General features: G+C 39.8%; 1 protein-coding gene and 1 long non-coding RNA gene across 6 annotated transcripts in view; one reads left to right on the forward strand and one right to left on the reverse strand.

The window, feature by feature from the left end:
* The window catches only part of OSMR (oncostatin M receptor), a 33,809-nt gene extending 17,315 nt beyond the window's left edge, over positions 1-16,494 (reverse strand). For 3 of the 5 annotated variants that reach the window (XM_042028455.1, XM_042028453.1, XM_042028458.1), the window contains exons 1-5: positions 16,334-16,494; positions 10,482-10,578; positions 5,963-6,126; positions 4,285-4,444; positions 215-487 (exon numbers count right to left, since the gene is read on the reverse strand). In XM_042028455.1, coding sequence (XP_041884389.1) covers positions 215-487; positions 4,285-4,444; positions 5,963-6,126; positions 10,482-10,554 — 670 coding nt within the window. In that variant the 5' untranslated portion in view covers positions 10,555-10,578; positions 16,334-16,494. Of the gene's footprint in view, positions 1-214; positions 488-4,284; positions 4,445-5,962; positions 6,127-10,481; positions 10,579-15,848; positions 16,081-16,333 lie in introns of all 5 variants that reach the window. The other 2 variants (XM_042028454.1, XM_042028457.1) reach the window with 2 other exon arrangements.
* Positions 16,494-21,929, forward strand: LOC121664852. The gene is made up of 3 exons (XR_006016152.1): positions 16,494-17,066; positions 19,779-19,857; positions 21,563-21,929. It is a non-coding gene; the product is annotated as an uncharacterized LOC121664852 (long non-coding RNA).
* The last annotated feature ends 834 nt before the right edge of the window (positions 21,930-22,763 follow it).

Consider the following 22,763-nt stretch of genomic DNA (forward strand, 5'->3'; position numbering starts at 1 on the left):
TAAGAATCAATCACCTGCCACATGGTCAATTAATTTAATGCTATTTTTCCTGCTTTCTATATATAAGTTTACAGGCCTGAAGTCAGGCAGAGTTCAGCCAGGCATGACAAGACCATGACAACTTACAGAAAGCTTTTTTTCCCCGTCCATTTTTTCCACATTCTTGAGTTAATAACAAGAGGAAAATAAAACTGTTAACAATGTGTTCACTTACTACCCACAAAGAAAGCTGCCTCATGTGACTCCCCATCTTCATCATAACAGTAAACCTGGATGTTAGACCCCTTGTCATGTGACAGATTTTCCACAGTAAGAAGTCTGACTTGACTGTTTGTGTGCTTGAAAACATCAACAGTTGGGTAGACAGAGAATTCCTTAATGGTTTGACCTTTCCTTCCTATGCAGCAAAGAGTGATATCAGAGCCTTCTGCTAAAAATTTTTCTTTTGGAAAGATTAGTGGCCCGCTTCTATTTGAAGTGTCCAGGCCTGCAAATTAAAAAAAAACATTTCAAAATCTGCTCAAGTCAACAGCCCTCAGCCAGAACACAAAACTAAGCATTTACACAAGAAATTTCTAACATTATCCATTCACAGACTTTTATTTAGTATTCTTCCCAATACAGAGATGAATTTCACATGTAATAATACCTTTCCCTTAAACTCATAAACATATAATGTAGTCCAACAAACTACCTAAAAGACTAGATCTGTTTTACTGCCTTTCACTTAGAGAAAACAAAAATGTTCTGCCAAGAATTGCCTTTACAAAGGAACACCACCTCCTGCTCCTATGCACAAGTTGTTGCTTATATCCAAGATGCCTGCTCCTGAAGACTTTGAGCAGAGGGCTAGAAAAACATCTGATGTTCATGCAGAGCTCAGCTAAGAGAAGTCAGCGCTGACTGAATCAGATCAGTGAGGGGATAATCAACTTGGAATGAGACTCCTATAGCCTTCTATGTTGGACTGCTTGCTGGGTGCAAAAATTAGTGGTATTTAAGTGACTCACAGTCTTTTACACATATTACACAGATAAAATCAACTCTCAAGAATCTGATCCAAAAACCTGATGACATCTAGAGTTATTATCTTTCAGAGAGCTCTAAATCAGGTCTGTAATGTGGGATCAGTTTGTGACCAAGAAATAGTATTTTTGAACCCCATTCACTTGCAACTGAAAAAAAATAAAATCTCCAAGATTGAGGAGATTGTGGAACAGAAAGAGAGTCTTGCATCCTATTTTCCATTATATAACAAGAGGGAGATGAGTGCCACAATCCACGTATGAAGACCTGTGATGCCTCTGCTATACACATGATGCCTCCAATATCTTAAAAGCCCTTGCTGCTCCAAATGAGTGTTTCATTATAAAATCACTGTAGTCATATTTTCTAAAGTAGTTACATATTTTGTTTAAACAAGATTCTCTGGAAATCAAACTGCTCTAGTAAAACGTAGTCATCTAAAAAAAAAGATAACATTTTGTGATGCCATTAATTACATTATTGGTTCACTCCGTGTTAATTCTTGTTGGAAAGGATGAAAGTTTGGTAAGAAAGTTTCACAGATATGTAGGCTTGGCAGAAAGATCTCTGAATGTAGAAACTGAGGATGAGAGAGAAATGAAAGCAAGTTTTGATATAGAGTAAAAGATGTTTTGCTGAAACACTGAGCACTGAACAACTGAGAAGGCAAAGGCTGGAGATGAGTTGGAAGGAGATTTTTATGAACAGGACAAAGGTATGTGACTACAAACAAAGACATGTTTTTCACCAAGTAAATGAGTCTCAAGAAGAGCATAAGTAAATAGAAAATATGTTTTTACCAAAAAAAGAGATATTGCAGGCAAACAAGAAATGTCGATGTAGCAAGAAGAAGAGATGTCTGAGAATTTTCCATTGTAAGCTTAAATTGTAACATACTTACTCTTGTGATTGGATAATAATGGCTATAATATGGTAATGGTAGTAGCTATGATAGGCTATAGGCAAATGTAAAGGTATTGTTTATGGTGCTTATTGGTTGTTATGTGTTAAGATACACAGCAAAGAAAAGTACATAATGCTTTGTAACTTGAACAGAAAGTGGCTTCAGGTATGCCTACAGCTGGAGCTGACAGCTGTAGGGCTGGCTCTGGACACTCACTCCCTGAAATGCTGTAACTTTGCCTATGTAATAAACAGCTTTCAAGAGAGCCGCCTGAAGTCCAGACATCCTTTGTGAACCTTTCTGCTATAAATTCTCATATAATTCTCACATAATTCATAAGACATTCATTCCAAGTGACATAAGGAGCTGACTTCCTCCTTTCTCTCTGCCTTCTGTTGATGCCTAAGTTTTTAACTTTTATATTTTTCAAATTCTGTACTGCTTAGTGTGTAACTCTGAAAGTTTCTTGTAGCCTGTTAATTTCTATTCTTGTGCTAGGTAGACATAACAAAGCCTCTCTGGGCCTGCTCTTCAAGGACACTTAGACCGTCCTAGGCCAAAAGTATAAACCAAAGAGCCGCTAAGGGGGGATAAGCTGAGGGCAAAACTGAAGCTTTAATTGGAGAATTAAACCTGCTATGCAAATGAACCAAACCTATAAAAGAGTGAAGAACTCGTGACCGGTCATCCATCTTGCGGTCCATCTTGGCAACAGCCTCTGGGCTCCCCAGGGGTACCTTTGAAGGCCCTTCAAATAAATACGTACTTTTGTTCCCTTATTCCTGTCTAGTCTCTGTGTCTAGGAGGCCTCTTAAGGCATCAGTTCTTTGGTGACCCAGATGGAACAACGAGGCTTCCGAAAATCCTCTGGGACTCAGAAAGATCCAGCTCAGCTTCCTCCCCCTCTGCTGGCACCCGAGGGGGGGTAGTTGCCAGGAGTCCAGGAGGCAGAGGAGCTCCAAGAGGCCAGAAAACTCTCCAGATCCAGCACAGAGGCACGTGAGTAACTGAATAAAGGTAGTATTCTGTTGGCACCTGGACTGGGCGTTAAGAGGTTTCTTACAGTTTGTTTAGGGCCTCAGAAGAGTCCGGGAGTGGGGGGTTTCACGTAGTGTTTCCGCTTTTGTTAGGTTGTCAACTCCTGAGAGCTTGTCAGGGAACCCCTGTGAGAGTCCCAGGGAATTTAATTTTCCCTCTGTTGGTTTGTTGCTAGCTTGTGTCCAGCCACCACTCTTTGGCACCCAGCCAGGTGGTGCAGCAGCTCAGAGCCTTGGAACTATTTCCAGCCACAGTTTAAATCCGAGGGTGGTGGGTTCAAATCCTACCTTCTCTAGTTTTCTCTCTTTGCTTTATAGAGTATTTTATATCTCGTTGCTTTGTTTGTGTGAATTTTCTGTTTATAAGCATAAAACCATGGGTGGTAATATTTCTTGTATGGGGAGTGAAATACCACAAAACTCACCTTTAATCTTAGTCTTGCATAACTGGGGAAAAGTGACTGGCAAAGATAAAACCCTTACAAAACCAGAATTAATTAGGCTTTCCACACTGATTTGGCCAGCTTATAGGTCAGATAACTGGCAAAAGTGGCCGCAATTTGGAAGCTTAGATGAAGAATTAATATTGAGTTTAATACCGTATCACCAAAGAGATCACTGTTTCTTAGAACTAGAACATGCAAAGCTCTTCTTGGCTGCATCTAAGTTACAAATATCTAAAAGAGAGCATATATTGTTTTTAAGGAAAAAAGAGAAAAAGGTTAAGAAGTCTATGTTGGACCTGACAAAGGGGAAGGACGTGGAGATGGATTTAATAGTTCCCACCTTGAGAATAGACCCCCTGCCTCCTCCTCCTCCTCCTTTAATTCAATATACTAATTCAAACTGTGAACCCCAGACAAAAGCAACAGATTCATCACATCATGTAGCCCCTGGCTATGTGCTTCCTCTCTTTTGCCTGAGTCTGGGCTGGGGATGTGCCTATCCAAGATCCCATGCCACTCCATCTACTAGATTGTCTTAATGTGTGAGCAGAAAAAAAGCTCTAGAACTTTTGGTCTACTAGCTTAGGGAGATAGTCTGCAAATTATAGCAATGGCAGAAGCACTGCTATTATTGCCAGCAAAATACAAGGAGATGGTTAGCGCTTAGAGCAAATGGATTCTTGATTTCATGCTGTGGTGGGTTTAGCAAAACTTAGGGCCTTGGTAAAGTCACAAAGTCACATCATAAAGTCACATCATAAAGTCACCCCAAGACAGATGTCATCTCTCCTGAACTGTCCTTCACAGCTACATTCACTGGTGAATTACCAACTAGCTTTATACCAATATTGCAAAGTTTTGTTTTGCTTACCTGGGACAGTCTCCCACAAACTCCACTGACTCCAAATTTTTGATGCTTCTGCCTTGCTCCTGATTCTCACAGCATGTGACATACACTCCAAAGGTATATCTGAATCCCATGTCCAATGAAGAGGCTTTTCCAATTTATCAAGTGTGACATTATGAAACTCCTACAAACACAGAGCAGTAAGGCAGAAGTATTGAAAACACAACAATGTGAAGATTTGGAAATACAATCAAAAGCAGCGAGAAAGCTCAGAGGAGGAAAATGCTTTTAAAAATGAATGTCTGAAACTCCACTAGCTACATGTGATCTCCTACTACGTAACTAGTCAGCTAATCAATTTCTTACAGATCTGTGCTAGCAGTGGTGGAGTGACTGATGTGCTGACATATTTGTGAGTGAGACCCTGCTTCTCATGACATGGATTTACTCTCAGAGACTTTCAGTAGGTTATTGTTGCCTGCTGTTACATAAGCTGCTGCCTACAAATGCATCCTAATGCTCTGGGTTACACATCCCTGCGGTGGAGTCACCATCCCTGGAGGAATTTAAAAGATGTGCAGATTCAGCACTTAGAGATGTGGTTTAGTGGTAGACTTGGTAGTGCTGGGTTAATGGCTGGATGCAATGATCTTAAAGAGTTTTTCCAACCTATAAGATTCTATCATTCTATATATTTTAGTACTTCTTCTAGCAACCATTCCAGATTCTCAGCATACAGATCTGTGCTGCTCATATGATTTGCACCAGAGCCCTGATTCACACTGACCACTAGGGAACTTCTCTCCAGTGCTGCTTTCCACTGGCAATACCTGCACTTTTATATTCCCACTGCTCTGAGAAAAACTCTGCCATCAGTTCAAAATTTAATTTCTCAGTTATAGCCCTGAAAAATGTAGCCACTGCTCTGGAAGTTATATAGGCTGCCCAAGCTTTGGTATGAGCAGACTCACAGAGTTTCTTTACTGGTACATACTCTTCAGAAAAACACAAAAGCAAATATATTCCTGTATGGTAGTGACATCCAAAGTAACTTGTCATGTTTATTACGAATAACAGAACAGACTACATTCCTGGATTTGAAACACTTTTACTTCCTTCCAGAAAGTTAATAAGAGTTTGTTAAAGGATACTTCAAAAAAGCCCAAAACTTAATTGTTTGTAGCTATATGGCCTCAGTTACTGACTTCAGGGTTAGATCTACTCATGGGTCTAAAAATCCTATCCAGTGTATCAAAGTGGTAAAAATCTGCAGAACTGCATAGAGCTCATTTGCAGTGAAGATGTGGTTCTTCAAACTCAGAGACAAAACACCACCAACTAGAGTGATCAAAGTAAGTTGTGATTTTTAACAACGCCTATCTTACTTAATTGATCACTGGTTTCAGAAAAATAAGCCCTTGTCTGTTTTCTGTGCTTTCTGACAAATAGCAACTCTAAATGAGCTAGTGCAGTTTTTCAATTTTACTAGGTTTTAAATTTTCTTTGGAGACCTTTCTCATACAGAAGTCACAAAGAGAGAAAGACATCCAGAACAGGCCTAAGCCTATTATTTGGGTGATCTCCTCCTCTTCAGAAAATGTTGCTGGTTTAGGTGCTAAGGAAAACTATCAGGATAGGGACTTTGCAAAGAGAACATCACAACATCTTCCATCATTGTCACTTCTTTTCAAAGTACACTTACTGTCCACACAGTAGTAGCTTCATCGGTTCGACGGACTTGTATCTCAAAAGACATTGCCAGCTCAGCATCGTGTGCTGACTTGACAACATCCCATTCCACCAGCAGCCGCTGAAGATCCGAATCCTTGGAAATGTTAAGGTATCTTACTGGAAACACACTGGATTCTAGGAGTGCAAAAGGGCACAAAAATATTACTGTCTAGTTAAGTTACAAAGCAAATATGAAACAACATTGGTTAGAGGTAAGACAGGTTCCACAGCACATGGTTCTGAAGGAAAAAACAAAAGTGATGAGGACCTCTGCTGCTGATGACAAAAGGGATGATAATCCTTCTTCTTAAGGAACCAACAGTCTAAAATGAGGTTCCTAAATCTATCCAATACCCCCCACCATGACATTTCGTATGCTATTTAATTTCTTTATGCTCTCAGTTTACTAGCTGTTTTATGGAAATACAGAAGATCCATCCCTTCATAATCTTATGAAGAGGAACAACATAAGAAGGACTAAATCCCATAATATCCCAATCCCCAGAAAGCCTTCATATTATTAGGGCAGAAACTCTGGGCTCACCTTTGATCTCTGACTAAATTCAGATTAAATAAATTAAAGCAAAACCATTATTTGAACAGAATAGGTTAAGGGTTTCCCTCCAGTAGCTAGCTCAGACGACAGTCTAGTATTAAGCACACTCCTAGTTGCTCTACACAGAGCTTAGGTCATGGCTGTGGATTCTTCCACTGGAATTAGACACCTAGCTCTAATGGGACCTGCAGTCTTCTCTTGGTCTGGATTTAATTCCCTTGATAAAGTAAAGTTTAAAAGTCAGACTGAAGTCCCTTTTTGTGTTGGGAAATAAAAGGCCCTTCAATATTATTCTGCTGAAAACTACAAATGACCCTGTAAGTGGTTCCTCTTTTTAGACAATTCCTTTGTGACCCCTCCCTAAAAATCCTAACTGTTGGAAAAGATGAAACATAGCACTCACTGATTTTTCATTTCTGTACTTCCTGAAAACTAAACAAACATAAACCCCCTAAACTTAATCCAGTTGTTAATGAAGCCAGGGAGCTGAAACACCCGAGTAACCAGGCTTTTTCTTTTGCCACAGGTGCTTTTCAAAGTGCTTCTGCTTGTTACAAAAGGACAGTCAGAATTTTTATACTAACCAAGACACAGAAAAAAAAGTCACAAAAATAGCTGCATCTTTTAATAAAATAGAACTCATTCTGTGCATTCCTGCCACACTACAGCCAGAGTCACGAGGGACACAAGTGACCTCAGCAGCCCCTTCTCACAAAACTGTCACGACCACTCCTGTCTCCCAGACACACTTCTCCCACTGAATCACTTGAGACTTTTGCCATGTATCATTAGAAGAAACACAAGTAATCAGGAGATTTAGACTGAGAATCTACATTTTGATAGATGCTTCTGGTAGCCATCGTGTATCCAAAACATTCTGCAATTTATCCTGCAGTATCTGCATTGCACTAACCTCTGTGCAGCAGCTTTTTCCTACATACGGATTTTAACATTAGGAGAAGGGAATGAAAGGCTCAAGAGAAGCAGCAGTCATAACAATCTCTAGTCAGTCAAAGGAAGCAAATAAAACTTTTTAAGCATATTTGTTAACTATGAGAATACAGACACTGACACAACTTTGTTGTTTTTATAAGTCTGGACTATAATTAAAAAATAAATGGAGGAAAGAATGTATTTTACCATTAGTACAAAGTTGTTAAAAACTGCTGGAAGAAAGGATTCTCTTTTAGCAAATCATCCAAAAACTCTGTGCGATATTTTTAACCTATTCCATTTTCAAGGGTACTAGAAGTCAGAGCAAAATGAAAACCATATGCTTTCAATCTTGAGGAAACTATTGGTATAGGCTTCTTCAGATAAGCTTGGAGGAAGAAATCAATTTTCACTGTTCAAACACATGGTCTCAGAATCAGGATTGTGGTACCCTCAAGTGCTTTGGAGAAAGAAATATAGACACATATACACAACACACCGTCTATCAATTCTCAGTGCAGTTTGAGTATTTAATTACTGGGAAACGATTAACATGTGTAAATTACGTGAAAGCAGAATTGGTAACATTCGTGCCCATGTGAGGTAAACACAAAATGTTTCACACGAAGAAGTAAAATTTCCTTTTTGGCTATGGTAATGGTCCTTAAAAAGCGTATCTGCTGCTTCACAGCTGCTTTTGAAAAATGATGGGCATCAGCATTATACTGCCATAAGGAAACCCAGTGCCTATGACAATTAGTAGGTGTCTGAAACTGAGTAAACAAGGTGGATGGCTTGGGGATAAATTTCACTGGATGATGACAGAGCATCAGTTTTAGGTTTTACTGGAAAAAGGAAATATTATTAGCTTCTCTGTCAACAACTGACTAGGCAAGAAGACAGAACAACCAAAACAACACAGCGATTCAAAATTAACTGTGGAAGTGGAGTATCACTTTATTTTGGGAACACACTTCATTTTCCCACATTTTACAGACTTTCACCATGAAAACAAGATAAACACTGTTAAAATCCCACTTATGCTAAGGACTTGACTGTAATGTTGTTCATCTCCAGTACGTAATCTTAGCTGCTCATTTTCTGGCCAACTTTACTTGTACGTTCATCTTCCATTTACCTGAAGTACCGTGTACCAAATCTCTTGGGGGATCTCATTTCACATACACGAGCAGGTGCCTGATCTAGAACTCTGGCCCTTGCCATTATCATTTTTTCTGTCTGCACTGCTGAAGCAAAGGAAGAAAAGAGGAACTGGGAGAAGAAAAGGGCTCTCCTTGTCTCTCAATGAAATTCACCAGCACAAAGTAAGAGTCCAGAGAAAGGAAATAAATACACCTGAAAGAAAAGCCAGCCAGTTGGCAGAAACCCCTTTCTTTTTCAGGGTGCACCATTAAAAGAAACTTCTGCATATCATCTGGATTTCCATATCCTCTTTCTGCTCTTTTTCTAGCAAATTCTAATTGCAAGTGTCACTATTATGCCTATTGTATTGATGATGAGCCTGCATCTCCTCTCTGACCCTGTCTCTTTTCGTCCAGATTAAAATATCATCCCTTTTCTCACAAAAAAGAATACTTCCACCTGCCACATTTAATTGACATGATAAAAAAAACCACAAAGGTCTCATTAGTTTCTGTTTTTTCTCCATCTGTACAAGTGTCCACTATCTCCCTTCAGCTAGACGACATATCACTTCACACCCCACACAATTTTGTTTTCCAAAGAGTCTGGCATAAGACAGTCTAGATCATCAGTTGGAGCTTATACACAGCACTAAAAAAAAACAAGAAACAGTATGGTTAAGGATATATCCAAGATCTTGACGACCACCAAGTTACGATGTCGGTATTAAAGGATTTTGTAGCATAATTTTAACGTGGAAATATTTGCAGCAGTCACAGTTACAATATTCCCTCCTAGCAAAATTAAGCGATCAACGCATCTTAAGACTTGTTTTAACTTGAAAGCTAACTCAAGACTATGTGAATAGCTTTATGACTAACAACGGAGACTAATTTTATTCCTAAACAATTGCATGTGAAAACAAGCAACCAAGTTACTGTAATGAAGCAACTGTTTGGACTTGCCTGCATTACAAAGTTCTGCCATTCTAGGAGAGCACTGATAATAAGTCTCAAAACTGAGACTTGGGTGAGTGGTGTGTGAACACATGAATTTCACGGTTGAAGAGAGACAAAATGTCTGAAACAGATATATTACCCCTTCAGTATGATAAAAAATATATTTTTAAAAACCCAAACATCTCTCTTCCTTCTTCACCAACTTAAAAAAAGGCAGTAAAATTTCCATAACGCAGACTAGAGCCTGGCAGACCTTATGCCTTTTCAGTGGTGGTCACAGAAAGGTCAATTAAAAATTTTCTTTTTTCTTTTAACGGATTCATACCCAAATGCTATTGCTAGCAGCAAGTACACAAGAAGTATTTTTACCTTAAAATACACAGACTTCTGAGAAGTTATCATTATATTCAACTTTTTCCCCTTCTAATATGCATGTCTGCTTTTTGTATTTGTATTGGATAAATATGTAAAGTGTGAAAAATAAAAATCTGGTCCTGGAATCTTGTGGCACAATCAGAAAAGAGACAAAAGAACTGCTAAACTTTTCAGAGATGAGACAAAAAAAGAAAGGAAAGAGATAAAAAAACCACAAAAGTTGTCAAAAAGGAAATAAATTATTTGAAGATGACGGCACAGATCAAAAACATAGGAGAAAGAGGAGGAGCAAATAAATAAATACACTTTGGCTTCACATCATTTCAAGTTGTTGATTCAACAGGCAATTTTGCATAATGGGGTCACAAAAGGTAATAATGCAAGTTGCTCCATCACCTTACCAAAGAGAATAATTTGATTAAATGTGTAACATGTTACTTAATCACAGACTTACAAATCAGCAAGTTGGATGCTTCAGTTGCTGTAGATTGCTTCCAAAGAAAAAAAATCAAACATTCAGTTACCTTGCTGTGAGTATGTAGTGTAGCACGTCCTCAGGTGGAGCAGTACCGCCAGAATCATGAAGTGATTCATCATTTGTCCACCTTTTCCTGCATAAGACTTACCAGCAAAGAAAACATTTTTATTTATTTGTTTCTTTCAGGAGAAACACAGCATGCCAAACAATAGTCCAGATAATATTACTATATTTAAGAATGAATAAATAAAAACCCAACCACACAGGCTCCAGGAAGCTTAAGAGAAATTCAGGAAGAACGCACAAAGAAAGATAAAGAATGAAAAAATGTAAACCTCTTGTTTTTAGACCTAGTTACTACAGTCAAAAGTTCAATTGAGTCTAAACAAATAAATCATACAATATCTTTAAAGTTTTTTATCCACTTATTTCAAATAAATATTGAAGTAGAAGTTTGTCCTAATATCTTTGGGCTTTTTTTCTGCACAAGTAAGAAGATACCTACCCTAACAAGGGGAAAAGAGTATTAAAGGTGCAAAACACCTTGTGATTTCTGCTCCACCTACAGCCTGACTGATGAATCCAGCAGACCCCTCTGGCAGCACACAGGACACTATATGGAGGGTTTAAGTTAGATGAAACACTCCTATCAAGTCTTTGCAAGTTCCATTCCCAAATGGACTGTCATCTCAAGAATCACAGAGCTCTATCTTGCATTCCATTTACAGCTTTGACACTCAGCTGTGCCAGGATGAAACTCTTTGACTTGAACAGCCCAGTTCTGAAGGACTGATTGTATGCTAGGTCTCAGAAGACATGAATTACCTGCAAATTCCCCCATGCAGAAGGGAGAGGTAAACATCAGGCTGCAGTACGGTCAAAGCTCTTAGGCACAGAAGGTACAGGAGTACAAACAACAGGAACAGGACGATGGATACAGCTATCTTTAATGTAGAACTTGTGTATTTTACATTTCTGGAGCTGTGCAGCACACTGATAGTCTTCTATCAGTGCTTCCATAAAAGAAGTTGGAACTGCTGAGCAGAAGATATCCAGAATGACCCGTTGCCACTAAAGCTAAGAACAGAGCATTTATGGATTTCAGAAGGGCCAGGAATTCACTACAGAATTTGTTTCTAGCAGAAAACTTCTAATTTAATACCTCAGAGCTGCAGACTCTTAACTCTAATAAGTTTAATTAGATTCAATAGTTTTGAGAAGCTCTGAATTCCTCCAAAGGATCAAAAGACTTCAAACTTTTTTTTTTAAATGTGTTTCTAAAGGTCACACGAACACTGTAGAACGGTCCTGCATGCAGCACTGCAACCCAGGGCTCAAAGCTCACAACAAGCACCCTTGCTGCAGTGTGCCACAACTTTTCCTTATGAGCTTAAACGCTTCACATGGAGGCCCCCATATTTACCAGGTAAGTGCTGTCTTGCCTAATGCATAGGCTTCTGCAGTTTTTCCTGCCACTAAACAAATATCCTCAAAAGTACGTAGATAACACTAAAAACACCATGTATAAAGAATCTAAATATTTTTGATAAGCTAGGCGTAGTTCACATGCAACTCTTAGACTATTCCAAGAACTGATTTAGGGAAATCTTTTTTTTTTTTTCCTAGATTTTCCAAGGATTTTTAGCACCTAAAAGGGAAAATAATTTGTTACGTATTCTCTGGAATAAACAAGACAGATTAGCTCTTTCTTATGGAGTAGAAAGTGGTAAGTAAATGACACAAAAAGAAACTTTTCCAAGGCAGATCATGTTAAAACTTCTGGTAACTCCTTCAGCAGATAGTGATTTTTTGAGCTGTACGAAATTATATTGATACAAAGCCAAACAGTATATTCCTCTTTTTTTCCCCCCATGAAAAATATTAAACTAAAACTGCTTTTAAAGGCAAAGGACTTAACCCTCTGCTTTAAGACAGTTTAACACATGGGTGGTCAGTTAGGTTCAGCAGCATCTCTCCTGACTTAATTATATTAGCATGATGAAAACCTGGCCCAGCAAGACTTCTTATTTTGTAAATATCTTTGGGGTTGGACAAAATTTGCCCTATTGGTTATAAATCACTTAAATCCAACATTAAATACAGTGGGAAAGTACTGTGGAAAAATGACATATTAGACTACTTAAGTTTAAGTTACTTCGTATTAGGAAGAAAAATCTAAACTTCTTTTATGCTCTTAAGAACCATTCTCAACTACTGTCATGAAACCAATGTCTAATTTAATGATCTAGATCCAGTCATTTACACCATCAGTTCACTAATGGCACAGCCTAGATCACTTTTACTGATGCAAAAGCCTTATGCCACTAAAGGATAGTGTAATATAATAAATTATTACCAAAATAGAATCATAATTGGAAAGCAACAATAGTTTTCACTATTTGGTATGTTATTAATCTAGTTTAATAGTGCATAATAAATAGATTATGGTAATATGTGCAATTGTAGGTAACAAGCCAGTTTTCATGAGAAAAGTCCTACAATTCTCTAACAAAAGAGACTATGAAGTAATTTTAAATAAAACACTAGTCGAGAAAAAAGAAATAGGGTTCTTAATATATGAGTAATATTTCCAATTAAATTCTCTTTATGCAGAAACATCTTCCTGCAACTAACAAATTAATCACACATAATAACTACCACCAACAAATGTCAAGCACTTATTCCGTACAATCAATAATTAAGTACTATTATAACATCATAATTTAAAAGTCTCTGTCTTGGCTACAGTTTTACAAAATACATTATCAGTTTAATTAAAAAAAAAAAAAAGGCAACAACAGCAAAATGATGATAACAGATTAACAACATCCTTGCCAAAAGTGAAAATTGAACAACACAGGGAATGAAGACAGGTAGCCAGAAAGGGGGAGATAATACTGAGTTGCAAGTTGAAGTCAATTGGGCACAAAATGATCTGTCAGAACTACAGAAGTTAGCTGAGCAATAAATCTTTCATTTTAGCATACATTCTTTTTCCCTTATAAAAACTCAAATTCTCTGGGGGAAATACAGCAGACTTGCTTGGTTTTATCAGCCTGCAGGCTAAAAAACTAGGGTTTTTTTAAATCATAACTATGTAGTCTACTTGTAATCTTCCTGTTGGAAAAATGTAACCTGGGATGTGACAAAACAGATACAGATGGATTCAGGACTCCCCTGCCTAACTTGAAACTAATCAGGACTGATAGATACTTCAATAGAAGAGAACTATTTTGGAGAGCTGACAGCAATTGAAATAATATTCAGCAGCAACAGGAATTATTCAGATTAAATACAGTTAAAGAGGAATCACTCAAGAAGTGGAGACAGCATAGGAGCAAATTACCTTTGAGAAAATGAAATTTCCTTAAGGAGGCGGTCTGTGAATATTTTAAACAAATATCTCAAGGTAAACTATTTCTCCTTCAGAGCTAAAGGCTGGCTTGCATGATTCCCAAAGTTCTGTCCAAGCCAACATTTTTGTGATGCCTTGGATGAAACTAAAAAGAAATTCTCACTATTTATTATGGTAAACACACCAAAGATTAACGTTTCATCAAACCCCACTTCAAAGTCACCGAAGCACCAAAGCCCAATTGACTGGCAGCTGGAGCTATGCAGTGCACATATTGCTGCAGCACCTGGAACACCCGTGTGTGTGTAAGTATAGGGAGCCCCTGCTATGAACATCTAGTCAAAGCTGACTGCAGAGTTAATCTGTTGTGCAGCAATCTTCCTAAAAGGCACATATTTCAAATCATACTTCATACAACTTTCTTTTCTCAGTGCCTTTTGCTTTGTTTATTTAAAACAGCTGCCAGTCACAAGCCAAATCCTTAAATGAACCTGAGCCTGTACACAGGCTGAGAAAAGAAATCTTTCCAGTTGCAGGATACTTAATCTATTTAATGGCGAGTATTAGGTAGGGATACCAACTCATAACAGCCACGGATTGAACAAGTTTTTCTAAACCAGATGTGGAAGAGGACTGTCAATGAGGCAAATCAAGTAATAATACCATTCATTCAATGTTGTTATTCCCTCTACTTCATAAACAAACTGAGGATAGGAATAACAGTCCAAGTTTCTACCAATCAACACAAGAGTGATAACGTAAGTGAAAGTTTAGTGCCAAAATCTAATAAACTCTTTCCACAGCCTCCAAAGAGGCATCCCTAGAAAGTAACCAGAGTACAGGAAGACTAACTCTTCCTCCTGATATGGTTTTTTGTCTCCTAAGTAAAGAGATAACTAGGTTATTGTCAAAAGGAGCTGGCAGGCCCTAAATCAGTGATTTGTGTAAAGACTCTACAAGACAGTGTGCCTTCGCTCTCCTCATTCCTGCAATTCCCAGTATATCCCTTGCGAACCAACAGTGCAGAGCTGACATCCAACTGAGGCAGCTTTTCTTGAAACACGGAGGAATGTCAAGCCATCAGGACCTATGGAGCATTGGTTGAGTAGTATCTGCTAAAACATCCCAGATAAATAGATCCCACCTAAAAATAAACATCACGCTTTTTATAGAAAATCGAGAATTTGATTGTCAACCATCCTGAATGCTAAAAAGAAAGCCACATTCTAAAGTGGATGAATCTTTCATTTAGTCCTTGTACTTGCTTTTTTCTCCCAAGCATTTTTAAAGATGTTTTCAATTACTCTTAGTACATAAAATGTATCTGTGTATAAGACACTGCAAGCTCCTAATAAGCTTTTGTAATTTAATGGCTGAGCAACAAGTTTAAAAAGCTGCATAAGAAAGAAAGAAAGAGATTTCTATAATTAAGGCCTAATACACATGTAATAATTTGACCACTGAGGGGTAGCTTTATCTCCTGTGTTTTGGTAAACAGAAAGCTCTTTGATGCATGCTGTTGCTTTTCTAAAAAGCTCTGCCAAAATAGAAAAACATGTACTTCATGGTCCCACAAAGACAAGAATCCAAACAAAATGTCAGTTGAAATAGGGGAAAAATGGGATCTAAAATCATAAATCAATTAATGAACTTTGTAAAAGTACTCCTGCCCCATCAGAAAACAAATGTCAGCAATTGCAGAGAAGCAATTTTTCAGGCATTATCAACTTGTAATGCTATTAGGAGCTATCTGGTTTGCCCTACTGGAGCTGGGACTGATTCAGGCATGCAAAACTTAGATAAAAGGAGAGGCAAAAAGGTTATGCCAAAAAACCACTCAAACTCCAAAAAAAAAAATCAGGAACCACACTGGAATTTATGTTTTCTTATTTACTCAAATGGCCTTGAGATCAAGCAATGAATTTCAGCTGCTTAAAGCGGAAGCAACACTTTTTCTCCGATGATAAAGGTCTGGTCTCGCATTTCTGACACCTTCAACAAATCAACACCTTCTCGAAGCAGCGGGCACAGGAGATGTTAAAACCAAACCCTAATCACCTGGCAGGTGCAGCATCCTCACCCCACGTAGGTAACTTTTGCTCAGGTCAGATCAGCAGCTTTTATGCTGTAGCTAAGCAGAGGCATCCGGAAAGCAGAGGAGACTAGGCGGTCATGATGCGCCTTAAATTCATCGGTATGTTATGATGCTGGCGGGTTTCTGGAGGCGCGGTACGAGGGCGGCGGTGCTGAGGCGCCGCCACTACAGCCCTCCCGCACCGCCGAGGGGTGCCTGGAAAACACGGGATAACGGGCGGGCACAGGGTGGAGAGGGCATCAGAAGTGCTAAATTTCAAAGGAAAAACTCCACAAAGCACTTCAAAACAAGCGCCGGGGTGAAGAGATGGGTGTTTCTCAGCGGGGCACGCAGAACTCCCCTCAGCGAGGGCGGACGGAACGCCCGCGGACGGAGAGGAGAAGGGCGGGGAGGGGGGTCACTGAGGAACCGGGGGCTGCCGTGACAGGGAGACACCGGCATCACTCACCTGCAGCAGCCGAGACCTCTCTCACGGCCGGAGTCAGCCGGATCCCCGCACGCCGAGACGCGGCGGCCCCCCCAGTCAGTGCCGGGAAGCGGCTCGGCCGTCCCTCCCCGGGCAAGGCGGTACCTCCTCCCACCTCGGGAGGCCGGGTGAGCCGCTTGTCGGGAATTTCCCCCCGCTCCGGGAAGCGCGGGCCGTTCCCTTGGCTGCCTTCCCAAAGGCAGAACGCGGGCCGCGGGCCGCCCCGTCCTCGAGGCGCCTCAGGGCTTCAGGGTCCTGGGTGGGCCGAGCAGGTACAAGGGGGACAGGCAGGGGTAGCCCTAGAGGACCGCGACGGGGAGAGAATGGATACGTTCCGCTCTGCCCGGTCTCCAGCGGCCAGGAACCGCAGGCAGGAGTGATGTCCCCAAGGCGCCTTCAGCTCTGGTGCCATGGCCGCGGGTTCCTGTCTCCTGGCCTGGCTGGGAGCAGGGACGGTCGCTCTGGCCGCCAAGGCAAACGGGGTGAGGAGGTGCCCGCTACCTGCAGCGGGGCTCGGGGGCCAGGCCGTAACCAGCCTGGTGCAGTGCCACGTTCCCGCAGGCACTGTCTGAGGAAGTCCTTCTCAGAAACCACGTCAAGTAAGGCTACGGCTCGCAAAACAAACTCTTCACTCCCCAAAATCACATAAAGCAGGAAGGGAGACCAGGAGCTGACCATGTTTCTGTTGCGAGTCCCCATGGCGCCATTCAGATAGGTACAGGATGCCAAAAGCTGCCTGGCTACGTCTTCTCATGTTGTCACGAGAAAGTTTTGTTTATAGTTGTTGCTTATCCCTTCCAGGGCATTTGTAATTAAGGTTTTTCCAGTTTGTATTATTTCTACATAAAAGAGGTCTTCTGTCTCTTCTTTTAAATTTTTGTTTGTTTGTTTTTTGTTTTGGTTAAACATAATGTATCCATTAAGACACTCTTTTCCTTGCTGTCCTCTGGATTGTCTCAAATTCTTGAAGCTTGGTTGCTTTGCATCAGGAGTATGCAATCTGCGAAGTTTTCAGCCTTATAGGCTATGTTATTTTTACACCTCATGATACATAGTTTGCCATTTTTTTGTAATAGCACAGTGTTGCCGACATGTACTTTTCTTGTGATCCGCTTCAGTACCTTGATGCTTCTCTTCTGAACTGCTGTCTAGCCGTTTGTTCCCTGCCTTGTTGTATTTCAGGGATGTCTCATACTTCCCTCTGCCAAGTAACATCCTGTTCCTTAGTCAGACGTTCCATTTTCTTTCAATGCTCTTGCTTTCTAATCAAGAAAATTATTCCTAGTCAAAGGATAGTTTAATTTTTCAGAACTGTGTTCCAAATAATTGCACCTATTTCTTCCACAGAGTTCTTGTGTATATTTTGTGAGTCATGTAAACTGAACTTTTCAGAGGGTCACTCATTTTTCATTGCCTGCATGTGGTCTGGAGGCACCACAGCTGGACATTTACTGTTATTTCAGAATTCAGAGCAGTATGCACATGAAAGGTCACCTAACTGCTAAGTTTTACTGAAAATGCAAATCACAGATGTCTATGGTTAGATGCCAAAATTTTGGCTTTTTTTTTCTTACATTTGTTAACAAGTCTCTGCAATATACTAGTAAGTTCTTTCCTCTAATGTTTCTAGACAGTATAATTAGTAAAGCTTTCTGGAAACCTTTCAACTGAATATTTGAAAGTAGGTTTTGAATTGTATACGATAAACAAAATGTGGGGTAGAAAATCTTTGCACTTACTATTTTAAAGATAATATATTAACCCATTTTTGTGCTTTGAGCACTCTCATCTCTGTTTGAAAATATTTATTCTTTTAGGACTCTAGTGGAGATACCTTTTGAAATCCATCAATGTATTTAACATTTTCTGAATCATTTCAATACTGTTGTGGCTCTCTATTTCCTCTTTGTTTGGGTAGCAGCAACACTCTCTGATTTTGCTTTTACTGATCCACATGATCCATAAGTCACAGAATGAACAATGTATTAGCTTATTCTTTGAATGCTTCCTTATGAACATATGAATTCACTGCTATTTAGAAATTATGTTCAAGGTACTAATTAGAACCAAAAAAACCCTAAAAAGTTATTGAATAATGTCTATAAGGAATTTCATGCCTGGTCAGAAAGTGTTTCAAAAAACAAGTTATCAAGTTCCTGATATCTGAGCAGGAAAAACTGAAATACAGGAGAAGAACAAAGGTAAATCCACAAAACAGCCTGGAAAGCTCAATGTATCAAGCGTCATAGAATCTAGAGAATGTAAAATCTCAAGTCAGGTACCAAACTTCTCTATATACCAGGTTATAGCAATGTAGTTTGAAAAGGCCTAGAAGACATGCAATCCAATCTGGCACCCTTCATGCCTGTACCAACAGCTCTTGAGTTTCACCCTATCCTTCTGGGTGTTTAGTTGCCTGTGTACAGGTATCCAAAGCCCGTCTCTGATATGACACACCTGCAGGACCTTGAGCCAGACTGCTATGAAAGTTTGCCATCTGTAGAGAATTTTGAAAGTAGGGACAAGGACATGAGATTGTTGAGGGATTTCAGAGGGAAAGTACCAGCATGAAAAGGTATAAAGTCATAAACATAGCCTGGGAAAGCATGGTCAAGCTAGACAGTCTAGTTGGGGACTAGCTGTGAACCCTTGTGTCACGGTGTTGATGGAGGATTGCAAGTTAGAAATGCTGGGATTCCTCTCCAGAGAGCCATGAGGAGTGACCCTTGCCTAAAGAAGCGAGGGCTTCGGCGGATAGATGCCGCGTTTGTCCCTGCTGGGTCCCTTGTGGACACGCTTAGGTGGCACTCCCCTGGCACCTACGGATGCACACAATCTCACCCTCGCAGGTGGTCGCGAACAGCCGCTCACACACACAGTCTGTGCACGAGCCGGAGACAAAGAGGTGAGAGGAGTTCTCTGCATGCAATTCCGAGGTGTTTAATGGCAACACCCCGAAGGCAACAGAGGCAAGGACGAACAACTCGAGAGCTCGCGCCCGTTTAATCCCGAAAACTCTCAAAGGCGGGCAGAGCATCCAAAACCAATAGCCTGAGGGCTAGGGGGCAGAGGCAAGGTTGAATGACGGAACAGGGGCCAATGGGAAAAGGGATGGGAGGGGGGAGAGGGCCAGTGACCTAGGCCAGCAGAATCTAGGCAGAGGGAGAACTTTTTGGCACAGTGTTGTAAGGAGAGACCACTTTTAAGGCAGCTTGAGGGGTGTAAGGTGGGCTTAGCCATCGCAACACTTACCCTTTTGACTCATGCCTGCATACTCAGCAAAGACTTCTTGAGTAGCTTAACTTTACTTGTGAGCAAGCTTTATAGTAATGCTTTGTTTAGCAGCTCATTAAACTCTAGCTAGCTTTTCTGTCTGTCAGCCAATAACTAACTGCTTTATTTTCAATTGTGTGTATTCTTCTTGCAGAGTCTCTGCACCTGGCTAAAAGACATGAACAAACTGACCGAGTGTGACCAATGTACTCAACTCCTTAACCAAACTAAGGGTAGGTATTACAAGCTCCAAAGAAGGTAAAGCCCTGGGACATAACCAGGACAAGAAGTTCTCTAGTTCCAGTCCATTCTGTAAAAATACACAAAGGAGCAAACAGAGTGGTAGAGGTGAGCATTGATGCATATGAGCTTGGGTCACTAATCATGTAAATAACTTATGAATAGCAAGTAGCTTTTCTAGGACTCATTTAGCAAGGAACAAAGAAAGTTGTGGGTGCAAGGAATCTCACGCATAGCCTTCCGATTGTATGTAGTTTGACTACAAGCCAACCACTTTATTCCAGAAATATGACAGCCTAAATGAGCATTCTTCAAGCTCTCCCTGCTAAGTAGCTGGTTACATGGGATCTCCTCTTGAGCAGGGACACCTCTCAAGGTTGCTCTTCAAAGCAGAGAAAATTCCCACCAAAAGCAGATCCTTGGTAATTGGATACCATGCATAATCTGGTATTACAGTGCCCTAAGATTTTTGTATGGGTAGCTTTGATTTTGGTATTGGCAGCTTTGAATCACTGTGACATCCTTTGTGCAGTAATACAGTGAACCTTGCCATTGAATTTTGTTGTAAAAGTTGTACTTTCACAGTGTATTTCAATAAACACACTCATGTTCTTACTTTTGGTGGTAGTTCTTTATTTTTCAAATTTTAGTGTCAGCTCTTCCTAAAATAAAATATTTCCTCTTTTATAGTGTTTGTAGCTTCTTGCATCAAAACCTATTTCTTCTCTGTTGAGATCTGTGTCCCTCAATGTTCTTGTAGTGCTACATAACCTACTTGCATAATTTACAAAATCTACCACTGATGTTGATACATTAATAATTTTTACCCATACTGACTTATATGATACAGTAGATCTGCCCCTTATGAGTAATAAAAAGGTAATTTTCTTATTCCTCCACCCTTCAGGAAGAAAGTAAGATGTTGGAACAATGCTATCTATGTTAACAGGACCATTTCAAAGGAAAACAAAAAAAATCTGCAAATGTAATGTACAAAACAAAATTCCCTTTGTCAGGCACTGAATAAAGGACTCAAAACAAGAAAAATGGGGTAGTTTAATGTTCCTCATTAACTAATGCAATGAAAGACTTTACTGTGTTATTTAAAGTAAAGCAGAAATATTAGTTCGTGTTTCAAGAATTTCTGATTCCAGTTAGTGATCATATGCGTGAGTTTCTGCACAGTTTAGCAGAGGTGTTGATTCTCTTAGTAAAATTTTTTTAAAAATCTGAAGTTCTTTCAGTTGCAAATTAATATTTAATACAGTGTGAAAGATGCCGTCTTTAGCCCCAAAGCAGGATGAATCACACCCACTTCCTGATTCTCAAGTTTTTTTCTTAAAACCACCCATTCCCAGAAGTTCCACTGCCTTTAAAGGCAGTGTCTGGCTAGGACCTAACTATCCTTAGTGGTAGAAAGTTGTCCCTTCTAAAAAGGTTTGGTAGGTCTTTATACCCACTGTTCTGTGCTTGCAAACTAATAGAGACCAAGTTATTCTTTCCTGTTCTGCAGCAGATTAATAACAGGACCCCCTCAGTCTTCTCTAGGTTAAACAAATGCAACTCTTTCCATGATTTACAGAATATTGATTGTGTTCATGGCTATTCACATGTCTCTTGAGTCCAGTTTCAAAGAAGAATTGAAGGACACAGCACTCCTTTTAACAGGAGCCTTATTAACACTGTATTTACCCACAGGTGACACTACTGTTCCTACCTGTCTCTATGTTTGCTGTTTCCTCAGAAGCAGAACATTGTTTATTTAAGATCTACGTGAGATGTTCTGTAAGTCACAGATCATTTTTATCTTGTCAGTTCTTCTCTTTCCTTGTTTAATTATTTCTGCTTAACACTACAACACTGCTCTTTCCCTTTCGACACACCATTTCTCTAACTTGTTAAGGTGCTTTTGAATCTTAATCTTGTTTTCTGATATGATTGTGATGCCTCATAGCTTCATGCCATTTGGAAATCCTGGGCATCTTCTGTTTTATCAGACAGTTTGTTGGCTGTGTACAGCCCAGATAGATGTTTTTAACTCCACTATTGTTTCAGTTTAGCTGCAAGCCAGTGCTAATTGCTTTCTGACTGCACAGTGGCAACTTCCAAACCCAAAGTAAAGCAAGCTGCTGCTTTCCATAAACAATGTTCCTCTCTTACATGATTTAAATTCCTACTCAGGAACAATTTCTATTTAGTCAGAAGTTGTAGAAGTACTTTACAGAGTGAAAGAGTTCAGAGGTAAGTTCTTGAGCTGAACTGCACTGAACTGAACAATTTCAGATGTACTATTTAGTGCATCTAGAATGCTAAGAGGTTCTCGTAAATATTTGTGGAGTTTCTGTGAGAGTAATTTTTGTCATCCCACAGCTGAAGAGGAGTCGTTGAAACTGTACTACCATGTTGTATTGAGATAATACTCTCTATTTCTCAATAGGCCTCTCAGCTTGGAGTCCAGTTAGGATTCCTCAGTGCCAATCTGAATCATCTCACAAAAAGTAGGAGGCAGGAATGGTCTGACTGTCTGCACTTGTTTTGCAGGTGCATCCTGAATGCCCTACACAAGCAAGGTTTGAGCTTTCTGTAGGCATTTCCATTGTGGTTGTGGTAGGTCACTGTAAAGGGAAAAGTCTGATCTTGTATAAAATTGCCGTTTGTTGTACACAAGCTTGTGTGGTTGCAGCAACAGTCTCTCCTCCAGGCATATCTCTTTGATCAAGTAATAATTGTGGTTCCTGACAAGAGATGGTGCAGGTGTTATATATGTATTATCTGATATGATCTTAACTAATAAGTAACAAGTGCAAGTTTGTTCTAAAAAATTTAAATCATAGTAGGATAAATAAGTTATAGAGTCAGTGAAAAAGAAATGATCAGTTATTTGCCTTTAACTAATAAT

The sequence above is a fragment of the Corvus kubaryi genome, unplaced genomic scaffold, assembly GCF_017639235.1.
Source record: "Corvus kubaryi isolate FWS band 111438036 unplaced genomic scaffold, C.kubaryi_AGA036_p1.0 37308, whole genome shotgun sequence".
In the NCBI taxonomy this organism is placed as follows: Eukaryota; Metazoa; Chordata; class Aves; order Passeriformes; family Corvidae; genus Corvus; species Corvus kubaryi.